Source organism: Epinephelus fuscoguttatus, linkage group LG4, assembly GCF_011397635.1.
Source record: "Epinephelus fuscoguttatus linkage group LG4, E.fuscoguttatus.final_Chr_v1".
NCBI lineage: Eukaryota > Metazoa > Chordata > Actinopteri > Perciformes > Serranidae > Epinephelus > Epinephelus fuscoguttatus.
Genome location: NC_064755.1, coordinates 45,135,166 through 45,160,559, shown reverse-complemented (window position 1 = coordinate 45,160,559; position 25,394 = coordinate 45,135,166). Strand labels below are relative to the sequence as shown.

The window sequence follows — 25,394 nt, the reverse complement described above, 5'->3', positions numbered from 1 at the left end:
TAAATGAAAAAACAGGAGAAACTAACTGATGCCAGAGACATCAAGAATGATTATTGTATAGAATATTGATTACGTTGTTTACAATTTGCAATGGCCAAAACAAAGACCAAAATTAGCACCGACAGTTTTTTAAAAGATGTTTTGTGACTTTTGCCCACACAGGACAGAAATAAGGGGTTCCTTTAACTGGATTCAACTGCTCAAGCTCTAAAGATAAAAATTATTAAAAATAAATGGCCTGTTTTGTTTTCTTCAATTTATAGAATAGTTTGAGCTTGAAAAAACACATTTATTTGCTTAAAGTCCTCAGTGTAAACGCTACATAATTGGGATTTTTACTATAATTTGAATTAAAATTCAGTGTGTGTGGATGAGTAAGACCTGAGTGCATTACAAACTTACACCAGATATATTCAGACACCACTTGACTGTGAAAAAACAGTGAGTAAAGACAACATATTCATCAGAAAAAAATCCATTATATGAGATTAAATTTTTCAGAGTGGTGATAATTTAATGAACAATCTGTCAATCAGACTGAATCTATCTTTACCCAGAACAGGCAGGAGCAGGAGGACAATGTCGTGTCAACAGAGAGAAACATGAGAATTATCTCGTGATAATCAAAGTGCTGCACCTTACCTCACTCACTGTCGGCTCTGACTCTCTGTGGGTGTGAAAACATCTGCACACATCACTGCTGTTAAACCGTCGTTTAACGGGGCTTACAGGTCGTTAGACGTCAGAGGAAGAGAGAGAATAAAACAGAGCTCAGTGTGAACAGGTATACTTTAGCTCCTTATCTTAAAGTCCCGAGAGAGCCATTAACCAGTTCTTACTCCGTTGGTGACCTTTGACCCTTGGCTAATGGCTCTGATTATCAGCATGCAGGAGGCTGAATGAAACTTAGCAGAGGGGGCAGGAGATGGATTTGGGCCTAGCTGGGAATTTTTTAACAGTGGATTTAAGTGTGGATTTGGTCAAATATTACACACCAACACCAACAACACATATGTACAGAGACCTCAGAGAACAAATATAAACTTTTACAGTGTTTAATATTAATAAATTAACAATGACACAATGTAAAAATACAATTCATACAAATCCATCACAAGTAGAAGTTCTGCATTTTTAAATCCTACTTAAGTAGAAGTGCAGAAGTATTATCAGCACAATATGTTTTATGTATCAAAAGCTCTGATTGGTCAGAGTCACACTGAATGTTCAGGTTCAATCTTCAGACTCAGAGCTGATTCTTTAAACTGTTTTTTTTTTTTACCTGAGGTGTTTCTGAAGTGTGTTCACTGTCGCTCAGTCTCAGTTTCCAAAAGCAGCACGCTAAAGGGGAACTCCACAAATTTCACACAGCAGCTGAACTGTTATTTGCTATTTCAAGGATAAATTATAATCATTATTTTTATTAAGTGTCAGGCCAAACTTGTGGAACTGCATGTACAGTATCTGCAATTCAGAGAGAGGTCAATGGCAAACATATTCCGGCAGAGATCAACTGTAACGTGAGAAACAAATAACAAACGTTACTTAAGCCTGATGAGCTGAAAATCATCAACTTAAAGGTCCAGTGTGTCAGATTTAGGGGGGTATATTGACAAAAATAGAATATAACAATTATGTTTTCTTTGGTGTATAATCACCTGAAAATAAGAACCATTGTCTTTCTGTTACCTTAGAATGAGCCGTTTATATCTACATAGTGAGTGGGTCCTTGCCTGTGGAGATCGCCATGTTCACCACCATGTTTCAACAGTAGCCCAGAACAGAGAAACGCAACACTGGCTCCTGATAGGGCTATTTGCATTTATGCGTAAGAAAAACACCAATTTTTAACATGAAACTGCTTTATTCAGTGTTTTTACCGGTTTAAATCAGCTGGGTCCGTTTGTTTTAGAGGAAGAGACCTCCTCAGATAATTCAGCTCCCAAAAAACACCCGTGAACATCTGGATCGCAAGTTAACAGAGAAAAAGGGTGACCACACATTTGTAAGTGCCGGACTAGCAGCCTGTCTCCGACTAGCTGAACAGTGAAACACTGATTTAAAACATGACACTGCTTTATTTAGTGTTTTTACTGGTTTAAATCAGCTGGTCTGTTTGTTTTAGAGAGGAAGAGACCTCTGTGGATGATTCAGCTCCTGGTAAAAACCTCCTGAACACTGAACACTGAAGGAATTCTGACTAGGAGAAGTTTCAGCTGGTTGCAACCTGCAATCTTCATCACTAGATGCCACTAAATCTGAGCAAAAGTAACTACATCCTTCTTTCAAAATAAAAGTACTAGAAGTGAAATAACTTGACATAAGTAGAAACCAGCAGTAAAACCACTCTTAACTTTATTTTAGATTTCAGATAAAGTGTTTCCTAAAGTCTCAGACAATATGAGTGAAGGAGGAAACAGTGACAGAAGAAAGAAAACCACAGGGTGTTTCTTAACGGGCTGAGGCCGGTGGGGTGTCAATGGTGTGCTTGCTTGTCGCCATAGTGATGGGCTTGGAGACAAGCTGGTTGCCCAGGGCAGCAGGCGGCTGAGGGTCCAGGTACTCGGCCATGACGGCGATCTGGCTGAAGTGGCGCCGAGCCAGCATGTGTTTGTGTTCAATCCTGCGGATGAATGTTGCCTCGTATGCCTGAACACACACACACACACACACACACACACACACACACACACACAGAGGAGGGAGTCTGTGTAACAGCTGGAGCCTGAACTGCATCTTTTACTGTTCGACCAGACAAGCAGAGAGAAGACCAAACACAATGGGCCTCATTCACAAACAGTGTGTACGCACAAATCTGTGCTTAAACTGTGCGTACGATCGTTTGACGCACAAATCCGGGATTCATAAATATTTTCTTACCCGAATTTGTTCTTACTCTGCGAACAAATTTAGAACTGCCTCAGACCATGCGTACGCACAAATGAGGAAGGCCGAACTGACTTAGAAAATGCAAACATACCTTTTAAGTACATGCAGAGTCTATAAAACCACATTCATGAAAAAGAGATTTAATGAACATTTTTTAAAATAATTAATTTACTAATATATTGGCCAAATGGATTAAATTACCATGAAATTGACACACGTTCACCCTCATCATTGTGACAGTTAAAATATTAACAATAACATGAAGAGAAAAACTATCACTCCATCAGCGTGCAGATGATCTGTAATGCCGACTGCCATATCCTTAAGGCTGTGGCCCGCTGGCCAGGAGGCACCACGACTCATTTATTTTGCAAAACAGTACAGTGGGAATGCGTTTGGAGGCAGGGGCTGTGAGAAGTGGATGGCTTGTTGGTGAGCATCTTTTGTTCTAGTCTTTTATTTCAATTGTTTGTAGGTAGTATTGTCAGTAAGTCTCTATTCCGTTAATGTTAAAATGTTATATTGTTTGGGTGACCGGGCATATGGCCTTAAAACATGGCTGATGACACCATACGCAAACCCTGAAGCCCCTCAAGAGGTGCGCTATAATAACATACATGCCCACACACGCGCCGTAGAACACACTTTTGGCGTACTTAAGGGCCGTTGGATGTGCTTGGATCAGATACGGCTGGTGGCAAACTACTTTATACCCCTGAGAAGGTGTGCAAGATCATCCTGGCATGCTGTGTCCTCCACAATCTTACAATGACCCATGGCATTCCTGTAAGACCCGGCGCCATCGCTTCTAACAAACTGTGAAATTTACTACTTCTCTCCTCGTGTAACCGCTTCCTTCATTCATGAATCAACTCTAGGCAAGCGGTTTCCTTACATGGAGAAATGGGGGCGTGGCAGTATGCTGATTGCAGATCGCGGACACGCGCCTGTCAATTTAGAATGGTTCTGATTTACTAACATACGCACGGTGGTGAGAACAAAATTGGCCGGTACGCACGTGTCATGAATCCAACGGTGATTTTGCGCAAGTACTTATTTTTTGCGGAGAGTAAGAACATTTCTGCGCGGATATTAGTGAATGAGGCCCAATGTCCCTGTGCACAAAGCCAGGCCCGTAAAGAAATCATCACTTGACAGCTTGTGTTTCTCATTGAACTTCTTTCAGTGATGTCACTGTGTCATCAAATCTCTTAACAAATAAATGAGGGACAAAACTGCCAAAAACCCAAGTTTTAATAAACCAGAATTACTCATTAATGGGGAACTGGTCATTCCGAACTATGAGAACAAAAAGTGGGTAAAAAACCCAGTTGATTCTGTTCTGCTGATTAACAAATTTAAGGGTAAGTTTGGTTTTTATAAACCTGAACCCGATTTAAGAATTGTCTTTGTGTCTGAGTGACTCGTGGGAACAACAGTTTTTGCTGTTAATGTTTACGTGGACAGACCTTGTGGATGTTTTCCACCTGCAGGTGAGCTGAAGTCTCTTCTTTGGACAGCAGGATGCAGTTCCAGGGGCTCCAGTCCCGCTGACGCTCCCAGCGGACAAACACCAGGTTGTAGAGGTCGCTGCTGGCGTGGAGGGCCGAGCGAGACGCCCAGACCACCTCCACCAGGTACTGCACATCCTCCTCCTGACAGGACACACATGGAGACATCAGGGTCAGGTTACCTGCACTATAAAATCAGCAACCTGAGGCAGGAAACAGGAAGTGTCGTCTCGAGGCCTGTAGAGGAGTGAGATGAATCAAACTAACACACATAAAGTGAAAGCGGGTCACCTGCAGCAGGAAGGGAATCTTGGCGTCCTCGTTGAGCTGCTGCTCGTCAGCTCTCAGCCTCTTCAGGATGCTTTTGTAGCAGGAGAAGTCATCACGAGATCTGGCTATGTTGTCCAGTCTGATGCAGTCCTGGCACCGACCGCTCAGACGGGTGCTGGCGGACGGCTTGAAGTTGGCAGAGTTTAGGTAGCGATGACAGCCCCAGCATAGGAACATGTCGTTCTTCAGCTGAGAGGGATTCTGGGGAACCTGGGATAGATTTTAGGATCATATGCAGATATTTACATTTATATCCAGCCGTGTCCAAAGTTCATGAACTTAGCAGGGCTCTTTGCTCACCTTCAGCAGCTTGGCCACCTCAGGGTTAAACGCTGGTGTTTTGATGTACTGGAGGAACAGAGTGCAGATCCTCTTCCTCAGCCCCTCCAGAGAGGCTTCCTTTACCCCCCGAGACATCAGGTCCACCTCCCTGTCAATCAAATCCACGATGTCCCGCGTCAGCTGACACTCGTGCTCCTGTACAACAAGGACAAACACAACCATGCTGCCAACAATAACAGATATGATCATAGCAAACAAGTCTGGAGTGTTCTGACGTACAAACAAACAACAAATCTAATGTGTGCGAAGCAGACTTTTATTTTGAAAGGTACCATCAACAGTCCTGATGTTGTATTTCCTGTTTGTTTAATGTTTTCTAAAGTGTTGTTCATATTTTTATGTAGAATTTGTATGTTTTCCTATAGAAGGGATTACACACACACACACACACACACACACACACACAGCCTGGGTATTGTTTGTTGGACAGCAGTGTGTGTGTGTGTGTGTGTGTGTGTGAGTGTGTGGTACCTTGACAGTGTGTTTGAGTGTCATGAGAACGTGGCATCTCTGCTTGCCGCTGACAGTAAACAGACTGACGTCGTTGTACAGATCTCTCAGCTGTCTGGCTCTGATGGTGTGTTCACTGTCCTTCTCGATCAGTCGACCGTCTGCAGCTCGCCACCGATGAGGAGCAGCAGACTGAAACACACCAACACACTGTTAGTACTACTGCTGATAATACTGCTGTTGTTTCTGCTACTGCTGCTACACCTCACAATATAACTGCTACTACTGAAATTAATATTAATAGTAATGCAAATAATACTGTAAATATTAATCCCAAAAACTGCTACCACTACCCCTACTACTGATACTAGCATTACCACAACTAAAGCTAAGTTCTCCTCCTCTTCCTCCTCCTCCTCTTCCTCCTCCTCTTCCTCCGACGACTACACTACTCAAACATCTTGTAGAAGTAGCAGTAGTAGTAGTAAGAGTAGCAGTAGCAGGCTCCGATGACTACAACCACTACTACTGCTACTAGACATGCTAACCCTACAACTACTGCCCCAGTACTACTACTAATGCTCTTCATCGTCCTCCTCCTTCTACTTCTACTACTCATACTACTTGTCGCAGTATTCCTACCAAGGTAAGTTAGATTTAACACTCTCTGATTGCCACTTGCAATGACATTTAACACCAATTTTACAATGACCAAACTGAAGAGGAAAAAAAACACAAAGCAACATCAGTGATGTGGGATTAGACCTATAAATACGTTCAAATTTTGCCCAAGTTTTGCATGGTGGAGACAAAGGGTAGAACAGAATTTGGAAATACCTGTCGTTTATTGGTGAGTTTGAGTTTTATATGCACTGCCTCACACTGGTTTCAGCCATGCCATGAAACCTTGGTTGAATAGCACATTTTCATTGAATCTGCACTTCCCCTCGTCGTACAGGGCACAGTTACATCTAGTGAGCAGATGGTGAATCATCTGCTCTGAGCAACGCGACCAGAGACCAAATATGATTATTGTTGGAACTGCATTCTGACATGATGTTAATGCCAGAGGCTTTCAATAACTCATTATTAAAAAATAGATGCTACTTGTTATTTTGAGATTTTACAATGTAATGCCAAAAAACAGTTTAGGCCTTATTTTTATATGAATGAATGTAACGCATGTTAAGGCCTTTAAAGGATCTATGGAGCCCTGTTTTACTTGTATTACCACAACTACTACGGATATCAGTTCTATTGTTGCTACTTCTACTACTGTTTCTACAACTTCTACGACCAGTACTCCAACTAAAGGCCAAGACACACCAGCAGCAAACGCAGCACTTTAAACAATATGCTGCGCCACCCAGCCGCACTTCATATCACTGTCCTATTTAATGCATTTTTCCTCCACTCACTCTCTGCTTGTACATACCAGCTCCTGTAGCAGCTCCTTTTCTCTGCTCCTATGGCAGAACTATTTTTCATGTGTGACAAAGAATGGATGAGGAGAGACTTGTTGTTGAGGTCCAGAAATATCCCGAGCTAAACGACCCACAATCAGTTATTAGAAAGACAATGGCCAAAAAGATACTTCCTGGCGAGTCAACTCTTAAGCTGAGACATCAAGTTTAATTAGGAGCTGTCTACACATGATTAAAGATCATTCTGATTAAGGTGGTCTGTTAACTCTTCGTGTACTCTGACTACTTACATGCCCCCTATTCTCTTTTTGTCTTTGATTGAGCAAGAGTTTTCTCTATACAGTGTTCAGTAAAAAAGGGTTTTAATTTTAGCCCTCACTTCAACATCCAGATCACTTCGAAGTGGATTTCTAACCAGACATAAAAACTGTTTTGATCTGGACTGAGAGCTGTGGGTGGAGTAGGAGCAGTGACCTCTGACCTTGTCCAGGAAGTTCCTGACAGTTTTGTCATAGTTGTTGTTCTGGACGGCGATGCGATGGCATCCGATGGCGGCGATGAGCTGCATCTCCTGCTCCAGCAGCGCACAGAGAGCTGCCTTCCTCTCAGCTCCTCGCAGGGATGAGCGGATCTGCTGCTCCTCCTCACACCTCCACTCTGAACACACAATTAGAACATGTTACTCGTCAACATCAGCTTTACAACCGAGTGAGACCTCGTCACACGCAGCCTACTCTCTAGAGCGTGGTACAGCAGGTTGAAGTCCTCCCTCCTCTGCGGGTTCATCCAGCGGTGGCGACGGTCTCTCAGCTGCTCCTCTTTCTCCTCCTTCCTCTTCTTCTCCTGCAGCTCCAGCCAAGCTAGCCGCCGGTCCCGATCCCTCCTCAGCCTGGCCACCTCCTGCTGAGCCAGCCAGCGCCGAGCAAACGACTGCAGACGGATCGTCTGAGTGGGTGAAAAGAGACGAGGAGAGCAGGTCACCACAGAATATAAGAGCAACAAGATGAAATAAGGCTGCATAGTATCTTTACCAGAGTACAACTTGTTTATTTATCATGTTATTTTATCACAGTATTCTATTAAGTTATTATATCTACATTGTTGACTCTGTTTTTTTGCTCCAGTAGGCTAGATAGTCTTTCCATCTGTACAACAGTTTGATCCAGAACATGATATTTCAACTTTACAGGCCAAATTGTCCCAAAATTAGCAGGTGACCCCCCTGACCTTTCCTCCAGCACCACAATCAGGACAGATATTCCACTTGTAAACAAACTGATAATGCCATATTGACCATTTCTACACTGGGGAGAAAATTCATAATTTGGATGTCCAATCAGTGTCGATAGTAAAGGTCATTAATTGAAGTAATAAATCCCTCACTACATGCTATATCGACCAAGAAACCTGAGTTCTCCTGCACAGGGTCATGCTGGCAGCACCTACATGTACCAGGATGCATTGCACGTGAGCTTCTAAATAATGTTGCCACAGCCTCGGCCTCGCTCTGCTGCATTTTTTTGGCTGTGTACTCTGGCTCAAATAACATCTGAGTCAGCCAAAACACTGCACAATGTATCCTCCTCCATAACATCCTCTGCACTCATATTTAGGGATGCCATTTTGCTGTTGGAAACGTCGCTAGTTTGCAATACAAGTAAAAAGAACAAGGAAGTTCAGTTGCTGAGGTCAGAGCACACCCCTGGCTACCCAGAGGTGGGGGCTAGAAATCCAAGCCGAAATAGCGTGTCGTTTTCGTTGCCATGAACTACGTCTCTCTACCACATCAAATTACGGTGCTGGCTGCAGGAGGAACAACAGATTTTGCATCTGCAAACTCAGCTTTGTCAGTCAAGCACTGAAGAATTTATCGCTTCAACTGACAATTTTCATCAACACCAACTGGACATCCACATAAAAGGTGGCAGATCTTTCCCTTAAAGAAGTGCTTTTACTGTTGGAAAGGTCTTCGTACAAAACTGGGCTGTCTATGCATTAGAAAGGTGCAAAAACTTTTGAAAGTGGTGCTACATGATCACTGAAAAAAAGAGAAAAGGGGCTGTGGTAAGTAAAACAAAACTACAACTGCCACGATGCACCGTGCCTAAGCCGACTAATAAATGCTCCTGCTGGTGGGTGACATGATGCATGCATTGTAATCACACAAACTCAGTGTTCACCTACAGCTCTCAACCTCCTGTCATGATACTCATCAGCAGTGATGTAGTTGCCGGGGGTGACCAGTTTGTCGTTCATACAGGAGACGTAGCAGCCGATTCCGGTCATCTGGGTGGAGACGTTGACGGGACACTGCTGGGCCTGAGACTTCAGCTCCACTGTCTGACAGAGACACAGAGAAAGAGACTGAACACATTTTTCTATAATTATAAACAAATTAATACATTCAAAACTAGAGCTACTGCCTCGCGGTAGTATGCCTCCGTGAACTAGTCAAGTTTTCCTTCAGTTTATATCCATGTCAGTGAAAACATGGATGCTTCACACACAGAAGATCTATACAATCAGCACCCAAGATTAAAGTCACCAGTTCAGTATCTCTCCCCTTCTGTTCCTGAGATATGACGCTGAATAACGACCAGAAAAGTGTTCATGCAGAACATTATGATGTCACAGTCAAGCTGACCTTTGACCTTTTGGATATTAAAATGTCATCACTTTATAATTTCATCCTATTTAAGTGAAATTTTGTCATAATTAGTGTATGAATTCTTGAGTTTTGTGAAGTCACAGTGACCTTGACCTTTGACCATTAAATTCTAAACAGCTCATCCTTGAGCCCAGGTGGACGTTTGTGTCAAATCTGAGGTAATGGACCTTTTTCACAGCAGACATTTTGACTTGTGTCAGTAGAAAAAGCACAGGTGAAATTGATAACATTAAGGATGGCTGAGTTCCATTCAGTGTCCCAGTAAGCTAGTAACATTTAGCCAACATGGACAATACCAGGGTCTCCCCTAAGTGGAACGCAGCTGTCATTAGTGTCATTGAACACACCTGTGTTGCTCCTACTCTGACGTGTCAAAATGTCTGCCGTGAAAAAGGTCTATACCCTCAAGGTGTTCTCGAGGGATCACATTCACAAGAGTGAGACAGATGAGGTCACAGTGACCTTTGACCTACGACCACCAAAATGTAATGAGTCCATCATTTGTGCCAAATTTGAAGAAACTCCCTCAAGGCGCAGTAGCATTTGTAGTAGTGATGAAACGGCGAAAAACAAACAAACCAGCGGACTTCACTACAAGCTGATTGGCTGTTAAAACAGGTGACATGCTTTAAAACCAGCCGCCGGCCATTTGACCAGCTGAGTGTCAGGTGACACCATCAGCCGGCTTGAGTTGAGCTCAGACCGGCCAGTTCACATTGCTGCAACTTTTCTCTGCAACGTCCTAAAACAGTTTTGTCTCGTCATGAATCGTTGGTCTGAGCTGGGCTTTAGACAGAGCAATGAGTTTCCCTGGTTGCTGATCTCTGTATGGAATAAATTGAGCTTACACCTGGCACAGGTAACCTCCATCAAATGGGCTAAAACTGTGAAAATATTCAGTGAGTTTTGTGGTTGTGCCCGAGGAGGGATCAGCTTCCTGCCCTGCAGACAGGCTCTGTCTGCTGATATGGATGAGCTGTGTAATGGAGGGAAGCAGGGCAGCTGCGAGCATCTGGAGGCCACAGCTGAGGTCACAGGCTTCAGGCTGTTAATGGAGGTTCACTGGAGGCGAGATGAGGTGGTGAGTAATGTTTTACATTTCCCAGGCTTGTGACACAGATTGATGATACTCGAGTACCCTAAAAAGTCTCAGCCAAACCTTTAATTAGTCTGGAATCATCTCAGAGCGCCCAAAAGGACAGTACACACATTTTATATGAGCTTAGCTGAAACACTTATTGAGTGCAACTGTATAATATACTTTCAAAGTCCAGTGACATGATGAGCAAACACAAGAGTTCATTTCCACATGGAGTGTCAGCTGACTGATAATTTTAACGCGGTGATGGACACGAACCCTTCCTGGTGAAATCAATTAGACACTGAGCTGAAAAAACTCTGTTTCATTAAAAAGTCAAAGGTCACGGACTGTGTCCATAACAACCTCAGTAGGGAAGTCAGCTATGAATCCCAGAGAGCATCGGAGTGAGAAACATCCAACCAGAGAGAGTTTGACCTTTCATTAATGTCATCAGCTCGCTCTACCTGTGCTTTTGAAAATGTCTGCAGTGATCAATGTCTGCAAATCTACATCATGCCAGAAGGTTTATTAAGATTCAGGTTAACAAGATTTATTCAGACAAAGAACGACAACATGCGAAATACAGGATGGCCATATTTTTGACAGGAAAGAAAAAGTGATGCTCAGTGAGCGCACACGTCAATTAAATCCTGAAGGTGTCAGTCTGCTCCTCACAGCGTCTGAAGCTCCATCCATCCACACCTCTCTGACATCAGATCAACGGCACTGTGTGCAACAATCTGACAGTTGGGCCAGGTTTGATTTTCTCTCTCAAATGTTTCATACATCTAATAAGTTCTTCTGTCACTTTTTGTGTGAACACCTGACAGTGGTGCGGTGATGTAACGAAATAATGCTTTGTTAAAATACTTAAGTATTTCTTGGTAGTATCTGTACTTCACTTGGGTTTTTAGATTTCTGTCAACTTTCACTTTTTCTCCACTGCATTACCTGATAAAATGTATACTTTTACTAAAAGTATTTCACTCTAATTTTACTCCACTTTCTGAGTCCTAAAAATTAGCGTTACTTCCTCACTACAAAATAAAATCGGAAGGTTCGGTGAATCAGTGCTCCTGGTTTGTAAATTAGATTATAGGTTAATCACAGAAGGGCAAACAAGTGCTCTCAATGCTCCAGTTAAGTTTCAATATCCAGTAAAGCTTAGGCTGCATGTCAGAATACATGCTACCAACAAGTAATAGTACAAGTAATATTCTAATTTAACTTTGACCAAAATCATTTTCTGGTAAGATATCTGTACTTTTACTTAAGTCTGGCTTTCAGTATTACACTGACCTCTGGCACTGGAGTGCAACATCAAGTCTTAGAGGAGAGACCGTCTCAAAATGTGCGCCGTTATCCCCATTTGTACGATTCATAAATTCCAGTGTGGATGCTGGAAACAGCTGTGAACACTTAAACGTGGTTGGATGACATGTTGCACCAACTGATTTGTTCCAAGCATACCAAAGCCTTAAATAGGAACACTACAAAGACTATCTTGTTCTGGCATTATAGGAGAGCCTTGTGTCGATAATATTTATACACTCAGTTGGACAAAAGTTTCATTTGCATGTTTTTTATTTGCATAGCAAAAACTAATAAGATGTATAGACATGTAAACAATATGCAGATTATGTGCTTGATAATGTTAGGTCAGGTAAGTCAAAAAAGAGAGAATTCCTGATGAACTGAAGTCATAGGGTTGGCGTTTAACAACAGCACAACAATGTCAAAACTTCTTCACAAACACAACTCCAGCAGTTTAAGTGTCATTTATCCAGTCGTATGCTTAGCACTTCTCAAACACACAATCCTTTCCACTGCAAAACTGAAATGAAAATTAAATCTATCTGTGCTCTCTTCAAAACCGGACTCCACTGACAAAAACAGCAGTTTTAACTGGCTGAACACAGGAGCTGCTGGTCTCCTGCTGCCTCCATCAGAAAGTTTGTTTGTGTTATTGTGTGACTTTTGTGTTTTAAAGCGTTAGCTCAGATTCACCAAAGTTACACAATAACACAAACAAACCACCCAGTTACTGACTACTGTACAGTAACAAAGTCAAGGGTCAGAGGTCACTGTGCTGTGACAGCTTATTAAACAACTGTACAGGTTGCCACACAATTATAGATATGTTTTCATGTTTCTCATTCATGCATGGCTTTTAACACTGAGGAATATTTTAGGGGAGCTGAATAGAAAAAGGAACAGAAACACACAACTGTGACCTGATTCCTAAATTAATAAAACAGAAGATTCCTATTATAACCACTGATGATAAATGAGGTGCTGTAAAGAGAAGGAAGACAGGATAATGAGGCCAGCAGGCTGTGACCCTGTGATGTCTAAACAGTCTTTACTGTGGGGTAACAGGTCATCTCATCACAACATCAACACACACACACACACACACACACACCCTGAGGTCTCATTACTGCAGCGGTGTGTGTCTTCATATATGTACATCTGTAATGAGCCAGCCTCCGTCATTAGAGTATATTTGTGGCAGAGGGCAGCTGTGTGCAGGAGGGTGAAGGTGAGTGAGTCACACACTGTCTTTGAGGTGGAAAAGACAAAACATCATGATCTGACATGCTGAAAATAAAAACAAAAAACTGATCTGACAGCACTGATGCAGCGGCGGAGTCATCATGAAGACTGTTGCAAATTATTTGAGCTCATAAACATACTGATTATTATTTACTGTCAGATTCTGACTGTGATAATTAATGAAGCGACATATGTGGTGCTGGGCCACATCTGTAAATATGCACAGTATCTCTCTAATTTGGAGATGCACACATTGATCCATTCACCATCCTCCTCCTTACGTGGATTGTGTTGCTCTATAATAGTGTTACATTAATTCCTCCTTTATTTTGGTCACCAGCCAGATTTTATCACTTTAAATCCTGTCATTTATCTTGGGAGGACAGTCTCGTGCATTTACATTTACAAAATTATACAACAGTTAGTTCCGGCCCTGCAATCTGATTGGTCGAGAGACAGTAAAACCGTGACGATATTGGAGAACAACATCACGGTTAGTTCACTGTGTATGTATCACTCCGCCTCACAGCTGATTGCAATCAACAATCAAATCAAAACTGACGGTTAGTGTCAGTTAGGTCAGCAGTTGCGTTGCATCCCTGGAAAAGTATTTAAACACACTTCCACCAGATGCAAATGTCCTTTATCTGAAGCCCAGGATGACAGCAGCTCACACAGACAATCTCTGGTACACTAAAGCTCCGCTGGGAATAAACTCACTCGCACAGATGCTGCCGAAGAGAGAGACTTATTTCACCAGCTGCACAATTAATGGAAATGTGCAGATAAATGTGTATAAAGAGTCAGTGCATGGCGCACCATGTCTGCGTTACATAGCAACGGTGACAGCGGAGTCCTGAGGGAACTATTTTTGTTGGTGGAAGACAAATAAAATGCTTAAATTATCTATTTTGTCCTCATTTTTCAACATTTCTTAATCAGCCTTGCTTATTTAACTGTTGAACTGTTGTATAAAAGCAATATCACACTCGAGCTCGTGATGTTATACTTGTATATCGCCTGCAGCCTCATGCCTATGACCAAATCACAGCCATGATGATATACGAGTATAACATTACTCCCTCTCGTGTGATATTGCTTAAACATCACATGTACTTTCTCCAAACCTCCCTGCTGTCACAATGAAACATTTCTGCGTATATGTAGGTTTCTTTACTTGTTAAAGGTCAGTTCACACATTAAATTAACAAAGAGAAATGTAATTTATTCAGTTCAAATCCTTAGTCCTGTCACAGCTGACAGATATCTTTCCCTTCTTCTGTAAATTTCAGTCTGTGATAAATATGGAAAAGTTGTACAGGGCTACCCAGAGCTTTACATCTGTCCCACAGACGATAGGCTTATAAACAGCTCCTGGAAGAAGATCAGCTCTGCTCTCAGGATTTCACGTAAACAGGCTATATGATGCTTGTTAAGGTTGCTTAGCAACGTCAGACGCAACCTGCCGCTGCGCTCTTGAAAGCTCGTTTTCGTTTTTCTTTCCTCTTTTAGATTTCTGCCTACCCAAGCTTTAACTTCAGTAAACAACACAAGCTGCATCGACTTAAACACTAATTTACACTGTGTGTCCTGTGTGTAAAGTCTAATACAACAGCCCTGCAAATCAAACATTTATTTATAATGTTCAGTTTTTGGCTCCACCATAACTGAGAGGCTGAGAGGTGTTTTGTCATATATATAAATAGGGGGGCAGTGCAGAACTACAGCCTCCAAAATGATCTTGCAGATTCACCAAGAAAAAAGTTGACATGATAATTTATTTTTTATATAAAAAAATCAATGAAGAAATGTCACATTCTTGATTGAGAGCTCGGTTAATCTTGTTTTACTTTGTTTTGTGACACAGTCAAGACTTTATTTTGTTTGAATGTTGGTCTGTTTAGCTTTAGCTCTTCAAAAGTCTCACTAAAGTTCAGTTTCTGAAATCAACTCAGACACCAACAAAAGTTGCAGACATTCATTTTAACTGACAAAATGTAAAAGCTAACGTTGGGTGAACATTGACTGTGATGGATTATCTCTGTGCAGCAGGCTTCACATCTCTGCGAGTTGATTTTCACAGAAATAAGAAAGCATGGAAGCAAAGAAATCAATCTGAACAGTGAAGGATGATTTAAAAAAAGATCAGCAGTGATCAGCTAACAAGGTTAATTATACAAAACCCTAAGTGAGGTATTTCTGGACTAAAACACTGTGTAAGTGTTTTTCTTTGGTTGATATTCTTCTTAATATGAATAAATGAATGCACAAGACTGTTAGAATCAAACTAATTAAACATAACGTGTACCAGAGAGGTGTTACAGTGACCATTTGTCTTCTGTCTTCTGGTTCAAGGAGCTCATTTACACTCTTCCTCGCTCTCTGTAATTAGATTGTTTAATTTGCACATAAAGTCGTGTTGTCTCATGCCTGAATGAGAACGCTGCTCTGCAGTAATGAGTGACCTTTAAATGCACCACACACACTCTTCCAGCTGTTGGTCTGTGTGGTTTCAAGCGTTTAAATGAGCTTTTAATCATTATGTTCTTCCATTTTTATTGTTTTTATTCTGTATTAAATTCTGTCTGAAAACAAATGTATCACTACGCAACTGAACTAAAGTCTGTCACTTCGTTTTGAAGCCCTGTGCTAGCCTGTACCTGCGTGTCACGGCTGAACACCACCACTCCTCTGTCAGGTCTCCTCTTGGGCAGGGTCTGGACGGCAGCGTGGTGATACTCCGCCCCCGTCAGCCGGTGTCTGTAGCCGCCCAGGAACGCCTTCTGCTGGAGAGGACGCTCAATCTCCACCACCACCTCCTGGAACACGTCCTCATCTGGAATTCAGAAGGAAAGAACTGAAGTCTTTGAACAGTGTTCCTGTCGTCAAGTGTGTGGCCCAAAAGTCCGGCAGAAAAAGTGATGGGATCTGTCAAAAAAAAGTACGTTCTGAAATAAAGTACCTTCACACCATCTTTGCAAATCCTTTCATCCTTCATTCACAGCTTGTAATAATTTCAGCTTCTCCGTATGAACAAGGCAGAGCTATTTAGTCTAGAATTTAGGAATTTAGTTTAGGTTTATATTCACTGAACTAGCTTTATACATGTATTTATGCTCCACTGTCAGAACCAGCAGTGGCACAACCGATGACTTTGACATCGTGACAGGTGTAAGACAGGGTTGCATCTTGCTCTTGCTCTTCCTTATCGTTATGGATTTTGCGATGAAGAAGACCCTCGCCGGGACGAACTTCAGTATCAAGTGGGGACAGGGCAGACTGCATGACCTGGACTTTGAGGACAACCTGGCTCTGATTAGTCATACCCACGTTGCGACCAGAGACGACCAGCAATCTCCAAGAGTGCAGAGCAAAGGTTGGTCTACAGATCAGCCACGAGAGGACCACGGCCATGATCATCGGACAGGATCAACACCACCCACCACTCACTCTAGGCGAGTATGACATTGAGTACGTTGAGAAATTCACGTATCTTGGCAGTAACATGTCGAGTACAAGAGAGGTGGAGAAAGATGGACGAACGAGAATGGGCAAAGCTGCAGGAGTGTTCCAACGGCTCCCCAACATATGGTCGTCCAAAGCCATCACTACAGCCATCAAGCTATGTCTGTATATGTCAGTGGTCATTCCAACAGCAACCTATGCCTGCGAGACATGGATGAGGACTGCGAGCATTACCAACATGTTGGATGTCTTCCACCGACGATGCCTCAGAACCATCTTGAGGATCTCATGGCGAGACCACATCACCAACGATGAGGTGATGAGAAGGGCAGAGGTGGCGCTACTGTCTGACATGGTCTCTGACAGGAGAAGAAGAATGGCTGGACACGTACTACAACTGCCAAGAGAGAGAGCAGCAAGTGTGGCAATGGACTGGGTTCCTGAGGGCGGCAGGAGGAAGAGAGGGAGGCCAAAGAAGATGTGGAGACAGACGTTTAAGGAAGACCTAAGCGGGATGGGTGTCAGCTGGCATGGTACAAGGAGGGTCGCCAGGGACCGGAGCAAGTGGAAAGGACTCGTCGCCCAATGTTCCAATAGGAACAGGAGGAACTTAGTCTAAGTCTAAGCATACGTTTTTTTGTGTTTCTGATTTCCTTTGGCCTTTTGTGCTATGGAGTCTGAAGTGACAACAGAATAATTATAGAATTTAAAAGTATTTATTTACAATCAATTAATCAGTTAAAAATCACTTAAGTAGTTGATTAGTTACACTGGGCAGAAATGGAATATAATATAATAAGTATGCTTTCTTTAGTGTGTAATCACCTGAAAATAAGAACAGTTGTGTTTTTGATAGCTCAGAATGAGCCGCTTACATCTACATCAGAAGCAGGTCCGTGCCTAAAGAGATCACCATGTTGAACTGCCATGTTTCTACAACAAGCCCCTCCACAACAAGCAGCGTGGGAAGAATTTTTTAACCTGAAACTGCTTTATTCAATGCCTTTAGTGATTTAAATCACCAGGCTTGTTTGTTTTGGAGAGGAAGAGACCTCTGTGGATAATTTAGCTCCTGTTAAAAACCTCCTGAACAATGAACACTGACAGAATTCTAATCGGTTTGCAGACGTTTCAGTTGGTTGCAATCTGCAATCCTCAGTGCTCATGCCATTAAATCCCCAAAAATCTTACAACAACATACAAATCAAACGTACAAAGTTTACATTTTTTACTTAATTAATAAAAAACTCTACAATAATTAATTTAAAGCTAATTTCTGACAGACAGACTGACACAGAGCACTGATAAACCATCAGCCGTAACATCTGTAGAGGACAGTGCAGACAGCAGGGTGTTCACACCTGTTTGGACTCGGACGGTGATGACATCCGGCATGTTGTCATGCTCTGGGGGGCGAACTGGGCGGAGTGGGTGGACAGTCGGGTCAGTGGAGCTCATCTCCATCCGGGTGGAGCCGTGAGGCTGGACACCGAGCTCCATCAGGCTCTGCTGCTCCTCCACTACTCTGCCTGAAAACATTAACAGAAATCTTACAATTACACGCTGGAAAATCTTCAAGTCTTTTGACTCACATTTGGGCACTTTGAAACAGATAACTGCATGTGACAGCGCCCCCATGACACAGGTTTGTAAAATTCTATGAAAATTCATATTAACAAGCAAAGTTTATAATAAGTATTTTACGCTGCCGTTTGTCTGATTTTATTTTTTCAATATACATTGCCAGTCTCAATTAGAAAAAAACAGGAAACACTTTATATTTTGATCAACTAGAAATTCATTTTTCTCACCATTCCTTTTGTTTTCACATATTTTAGATGCAGAAATCAACATTAGATTCTTGTCTGATGTTGTTCTTGGGCTTGCTTAATGACTCACATCACTCTGAGAGGAACCAGTAAAAGAAACATGGTAAAATATGTTTTTCTGAGGGAGGACCACCGCTCAACCCGGCCAAGTCTTGGTTGAGGTGCTGGAAAAACAACTACAAAGTCCACAATGAAAAAGGGGGATTTCCGCACACTTAAATTTGCACTAAAATTCACATTTATTTATTGGTATACTCTAATGAAGGTGTTACTGAGCGAAAGCTAAGCAATAAATGTGAATTTTAGAGCAAATTTACCGTAAGTGTGTGGAAATCCCCCTTTTTTCAATGTGAAAATATGTTTTTCTACAATAAAATAGCAAAATCAGGAATTTATTTTAATTTATTTTTCATTCTCGTGAGATATGATGTTTGCTTGCTTTGACAGGTGTCAGGCTGTTGCCACAATTTACTCACTGCTCTTCAACTCTTCAAACCCTTCAAAAATCCCAAACATCTCTGTGTTTGTTTGTCGAGAAACAAACCTACCGTCCAGAGAGATCTGCAGCACCTCAGCAGGAACTCTGAGCTCCGCGGCGAGGTGAAGCTTCAGCTCCTGAATGCTGAGACCGATGGCGAAGGCCACAGTCATCACATGACCCTCTGGCACCAGCACCACCTTCACTGTAACACACCACACACAGAGAAAGTTTGTCACACGCTGAGTTTACCTCTGAAATCTGTTTTCTTTGTGTCATGGGATTTTATCAGGACAGTTTTATATAGTAGCATGCAGCTGAAAACTACTAGAGCTGACACACAGAGGGGAGCAGGGGTCGGCCGGGAGTTTGCCCAGTATCGCTTTACAGATAAAAATATACCAGTGTTGTTGTCTGTGAGTGGTCAGTGATCCAGTCCAACAGACCAAATCATAAAGAATGCAGTGATGAGTCAGGAAATTTGCATTTGTTGCAAAACGTAGAGATGCATGGTACACTGAATCAAGGCTACAGAAAATGAAAGAGGTTCCCTGCACATGCAATGTGACCTTGATCAATCACAGACACAGACATTATAATCATACCTTATTTTACATTTTGTATTTTTTGTCCTCTTGTTTTAACTTAACCCCAAATGCACCTTAGTTGTGTCTCATTTATGTTTTGGTCGGACTGTTTGGCCCTCTGTTGCCATACTGCCTTCTGAGTATCCTGTTTCTGCTTTGTCTGTCAAAGCACTTTGTAAACTCTGTTTTTAATGATGCTATATGAATAAAGTTATAATTATTATAGAGTTATATTGCGCAGCCACGCTTTGATGGCGATGAAGAAGAACAGCATGTATGTCGGTATCTTTTTTAACAGTGAATTAGTGATAAATCACCCTCATGCATTTTCAACTGATGTCATGGGCTCATGTCTTATTAAAACAGGGCTGCAAAAACGTTTTTGAATGAGGGACAGATTAGATAATGTGAAAATACCCAGGGGCAGCTGCTTCCTGCATCATATGTGTTAATGGGGAAAAAACACAAACAAACGAGACAAACACAACTGATTCATCTTTTAGTGAAAAAGTATTCAACATTCTCCCATTCCTAAAAGCAGCAGCGCTCACTTTTCACTTTACACTTCTTTGCTGTGGACATGTCTGCTGCCTCACAGTAAATGTCTGCTACTGTCACCATTCATTTGCTTGTTTACTGTTTGTGGAAACACATTAGCTCTGCCTACGTAGTTTCTATTTGGTGCATGTCCACACACTGTATGATGGTCCTCCTGTCATGAGGGGAACGGAAAAAATAGAAAGTGAATAATGTGTGGTGGGCCACATATCATAAATTTTAGGAGACAAGCCTCAGGCCATATAAAATTGGCCCCTAGGCCGGACTTTGTACATGCCTGTATAAAAAGGAACAAAGCTCCCCCTGGCTCCTCTGTGCTTTACTGCCTAATTGGGGGTTTATTTAATGTTTTGGTCGCTGCTAATAGAACTTTAACAAGATATTGATCCTCATGTTGTATAATCCCTGTGTCGGGTTACCTAGAAACCACACAACACATCTTCAGGACTTCACTGCCTACACCAATCTTTCCATTTTTCTGCCAATCCCAGAATGCATGAATATGATCTGCATTCATTTGTTATGGTTTGTTTATATCGTGCCTCCCGATTCTATCACTCTGCCAATATGTAAAACTGCAATGGAAATAAAAATAGAAGGATCTGTGTCAAATGAATTTGAGAAATGTGTCACACCGTCAACACATCAGTCTTAGTGAGACAAAATCTGATAGTACAGGTTTTATCTTTTTAAAAATGGAGATAAACAGAATTTCATTTGGAAGATAAACTGAATGAATCTCATCATGCAGCATCAGAAACAGTGTTTATTCTTAAATTACCACTTTGATGACCATTACAAACACATTATCTTAACTTCCAGTGTTCTTATCCCATATCATGGCTCAGATTTTACAGATTCTCTCATTAGTTTTGCAGCTGTAGTTTATTTTTTAAGTATTTTAACCCATGCTGACACGGGGAGAAAATGCAAACAAACACTTGCTCTGGGGCGACAACGCTAACCACCACCATGCTGCCATGCCGTCTATATTATGTACAGAGTTTTTTGTTATATTGTTTTCTGAGAACTAAAGAATTCATCAATAATAAATAAAATAAATAATAACTGTTCTTTGGATCTGAAACTCTAAGTTTCAGTCTGACCTGTTGCCGTAGAGTTTCCAACATCTTCTTTTCTCTGAGGCTCTCTGAGCTGCTCGGCATCATCGGGCAGATCAGCCTGAGATTCAGCTTCTTCAGCAGGCTGAGGCACATCTGTAAAGTCCAGAGGGTTATGGTTAATCACATAAACACATTAAAATTATTAAAAGAATTGTACTTCTCAGTCACTAGATTTAGGAAACCGTTTTTTTAATCCACATAAGCACCATCGCTTGAGGGATGGCAATGTCAGTCTGTCTGTTGGTCTTTTGGATGGATAACCATAGAATTTACAACTCTTCATCAAATCAAATAGGTCCTCATCATTATAGTTTGATTACGCTACGAATATTTGTATATAAATAAATAAAATATTGGCTGATATTCTCCTCTAGTGTCAACATGCTGCCGTTCATTGTTTTGTGAAAGAGAAATCCAAAGTAAATCATGCATATTTTTTCAGACTTTGTCAAAACTATCAGCCACTGAATCTGACACTTTTGTTTTAACGAGTGATATCAGATGCATGCAGGATCTTTGAAACTGTTTGAGTTAGACTTTGACCTGTTGAGACTGAATTTCCAACATTTCCTGTTTGCTGAAGCTCTCTAAGCTGCTCGGTGTCATCCTGCAGATCAGTTTCATCTTGTTCCGCAGCCTCCAGCACATCTGCAAAGTCCAAAAAGATTTTATAGACCTGAATGTCAGTACAAATATTCCCATCAAACACTAGACAAGCATAGCCATTTTAGTATCTAATAAATACATCCACCAAACTATTTGAGATATCTGCAAAATAAATTTTTAAGAAGCTGCACTTCACCTATCATCTCAAATTTTGGAGCCCTTTTGTAAAACTTCTTCTTCTTTTTTATTTTATTTTAAATTTCAATGCCGAATTAAACCAGAAAAATATATGACAATGTGAAACATTTAAATATTTATTAGTTGATTTATAACACTGTCAAGGACCTCCAGTCAGTCTGAAGAGGTCAAACTTATTTTTTTATTATTTAACCAAAGAAAAATACAAAGAACATCGGTGGAAATGATGCAACTGAAAACAACCGAGGTACCATTAATATGAAAATCAAGAGAGATTTTTTTTTTTTTAAATTAAAAGGCAACAAAAACAAAAAGGAGAAACATCAGGTAAACCAAATAAATAAAACACAGTAGAAGAGGGAGTACGTGCTTTCCACTTAGGGACTATTCGTTACTTATGAGGGGGGAAGGAGTAGTGCAAAAAGGGAGAGGCATGTCAAATAATTTTTTAAACACTAGGGAGGGACTTGTGTTTTTTATTCCAGCTTAGGGGTGGAGCATACAAATGTAAATGGTTGTATTCTTTATTTATTTTACCACTGGAAGGGATGCTTTCTTTAAAAATCACCAAATTGCACCATTTATCTCAGCCAGAAACTGTGAAAATGACGGCTGTTGGACACATCACGTGCGACATACGCCTCCATCAGAAAAACCCATCATCAAATCTGAGCATAAAATATTGATTTTTAATCAAAATCTCTTTATTATACATTTAAAATTTGGCCAAAAATAAACCGCTTACACAAATTAACCAGCATGTACGCTAAGAGTGAAAAATCAAGGCTTTTTTCCAACGCCAGGATTTTGTGTTTGACTTTTAACTTTTAAATGTCAAAAGGTGAGTTTAAAAATCTAATCACTAATTTATAGTGGAGGCAGGGTCATGCAATTTCTGCCAGTTACCCAGGGAGGCTCTCGAGAAAAAACATTTATAGCTTCAGGGAGGGTAGAAAAAAAAGAGGAGGTCACACCTCCTGCCTCTGATAAATAAAACACAGTCCCTTACAAATATCAATATGATATTTAACACTCCAAAAATAACAAAACTAACAGCATCTGGAATGTTTGCATTCAGGTTGTGCATAAAATAAATTATATCATTATCACTAAATTACAGGATATTATCCATTTTAGTGACAACCAGTACCAGTTGTAAATGAAAGACTAAAACTGGAGAGGTCAAACTGGACTCACCTGAGGTCAGACTGAAATCACCTGAGGTCAAACTGGACTCACCTGAGGTCAGACTGGACTCACCTGAGGTCAGACTGAACTCACCTGAGGTCAAACTGGACTCACCTGAGGTCAGACTGAACTCACCTGAGGTCAAACTGGACTCACCTGAGGTCAGACTGAAATCACCTGAGGTCAAACTGGACTCACCTGAGGTCAGACTGAACTCACCTGAGGTCAGACTGAACTCACCTGAGGTCAAACTGGACTCACATGAGGTCAAACTGGACTCACCTGAGGTCAAACTGGACTCACCTTAAGTCGAACTGGACTCACCTGAGGACAGACTGGACTAACCTGGGGTCAAACTTTGCTCACCTGAGGTCTTCCTGTCAGTCTGCGCCTCCTCTCCATCCCTCCCCGGCTCTCTGTCGTCCTCTGTCTGTTCTTCAGTAACTCCACCTGGTTGGAGGTTTGTTTCCGTCTTTTCCTCCTCACCTTCTTTCACCTCCTGCTCTGTAACGTTATCTTCTCTTTGCTCCGACATGGCAGCTTAACGGTAACTAACCGGCTAATGCTAGGTTAGCTTGTTAGCTGCCCCACTTTAAGTCAACTTAAGTTAACAAACGAGCTGTAAACCCGCCTGAACGCTGAGACACGGTGACACAGCCGTGACACGGTGAGAAACAAGTCCACTGACCCTCGTTTAAACTTCTTCTTTAATCCTTTATCTGGTTTATTCCCATCTTTTTAGCGAGAATTTGAATTAGCAAAGCGCAGCTAGCACTCGTTCTAACGTTATCTTGGTCTCCAGGCAACGCCAGAGTGTACACGTTGCTATGGAAACCATGAACGTCACTGTCAAAGTAGACTTCCGTTTTCTTTGGAGTTTATAAAAACAAAAGTATATTCTTCCAAAATTAAATTGCTAAAAAAAAATCATATAATTTTGTTACTGATGGCGTTTAACTGAGATGATTGTAAACCTGTTCCTAAAGGTGAAAGCTTTTCCTGTGACTTAGGGACTGTTCTTTACTTATCAGAGGAGGAGGAGGAGGGTGGCTGGGGTGAGATTTATTTTTATTTATTCATTTGTTTGTTTTGTTTGTTTTTTTGTGGACTCTCTCTGAAGCTACAAATATTTCCCAAGACTGGCAGAAAATGCACAACCCTCTTCCCACTATAAATTAGAATGGCCAAATGTTTGGTTTTTTTCTTCTATTTTTGGTCATTCTGTCAGTCAGTCATTCTGTCTGTCCCACATTTTTCTATTCACTCACTGGTCAATCTACTGTACTTTCAATAAAGCAATCGTACTATCAAATTCACAAAAGCTCTGTCTGAATACATTGCTCTTCTTAATGGGTTCACTTGACTATTTAATTTGCAATTTCCTGTGACCCGTATCCCAAACACACACCATGTGAATCCGTACATGGGCAACTGTGCACTCAATGGGTATGGACTAGTGTGAAATAAATAAATAAATTATGACGATGCATAAACCAACACACTGTTTGAAAAAATAAATTGGTACAGTAATTTTTTTGTTATTGCACAAAAATAAAAATCTTGTAGATGCAAGAAGCCCCCAGACTCTACCTAAATAAAACAAACTAAAACCCTGATGGAGTATTAGATAGATTAGTCAATAGACTCATTATTTTCAGTGTGTGGAATCATTATAATATCAGTACAATTAAATACACATTGTAGTCAGTGTTTTGCTTTTTCTTTAAAGATGTTTACTTTGTACTCTGATAAGAAGGAAGATGGCAGAATGTGACCAATTTTGCTGATTTATAACGTTTAAATATCAAATAAAAACTTAAATTTACGTTTGATTTTAGCTTTACATCCCAAACATACAAAGTACGATCAACTGAACCAGTTAAGGTGAGAAAATGTAATGTGAATAAAGTGTTTTGGCCTCACAGAAATGTACATTTAGAATATTTGTTTTATTTAATTAAATATGCATATGTGATTTAGTGTTGCAGTGTTGTAGTGTTTTGTTTTTGTTTTTTTTGCATTGTGCGGGACCGAAATTATATTAATATACAAAGAAATACTTTTACTAGCAGTAATGGTAGTTGGTGTTTGTAATTTTCATTGTGCTCAC

At 41.1% G+C, this 25,394-nt stretch overlaps 1 protein-coding gene across 1 annotated transcript; it reads right to left on the bottom strand.

The window, feature by feature from the left end:
• Positions 1 to 1,138: 1,138 nt before the first annotated feature.
• Positions 1,139 to 24,150, bottom strand: iqub (IQ motif and ubiquitin domain containing). The gene is made up of 14 exons (XM_049574208.1): positions 23,651 to 24,150; positions 21,836 to 21,940; positions 21,275 to 21,385; positions 19,094 to 19,228; positions 18,078 to 18,245; positions 15,912 to 16,087; positions 9,131 to 9,286; positions 7,681 to 7,891; positions 7,428 to 7,603; positions 5,544 to 5,714; positions 5,031 to 5,207; positions 4,692 to 4,940; positions 4,359 to 4,544; positions 1,139 to 2,649 (listed from the first exon to the last, which is right to left on the bottom strand). The coding sequence occupies exons 1-14, from the start codon at positions 23,817 to 23,819 to the stop codon at positions 2,452 to 2,454; spliced, it is 2,388 nt and encodes a 795-aa protein (XP_049430165.1). The 5' UTR covers positions 23,820 to 24,150; the 3' UTR covers positions 1,139 to 2,451.
• Positions 24,151 to 25,394: the final 1,244 nt, after the last annotated feature.

Excerpts from the sequence above, each read along its gene's own strand:
- iqub (XM_049574208.1), bottom strand. The coding sequence starts at position 23,819 with ATGTCGGAGCAAAGAGAAGATAACGTTACAGAGCAGGAGGTGAAAGAA. Across the intron at positions 21,386-21,835 it reads TGGAAATTCAGTCTCAACAG|ATGTGCCTCAGCCTGCTGAA; the intron begins GTCAAAGTCTAA and ends TGGACTTTACAG. Across the intron at positions 7,604-7,680 it reads GCTGTACCACGCTCTAGAGA|AGTGGAGGTGTGAGGAGGAG; the intron begins GTAGGCTGCGTG and ends TTGTGTGTTCAG.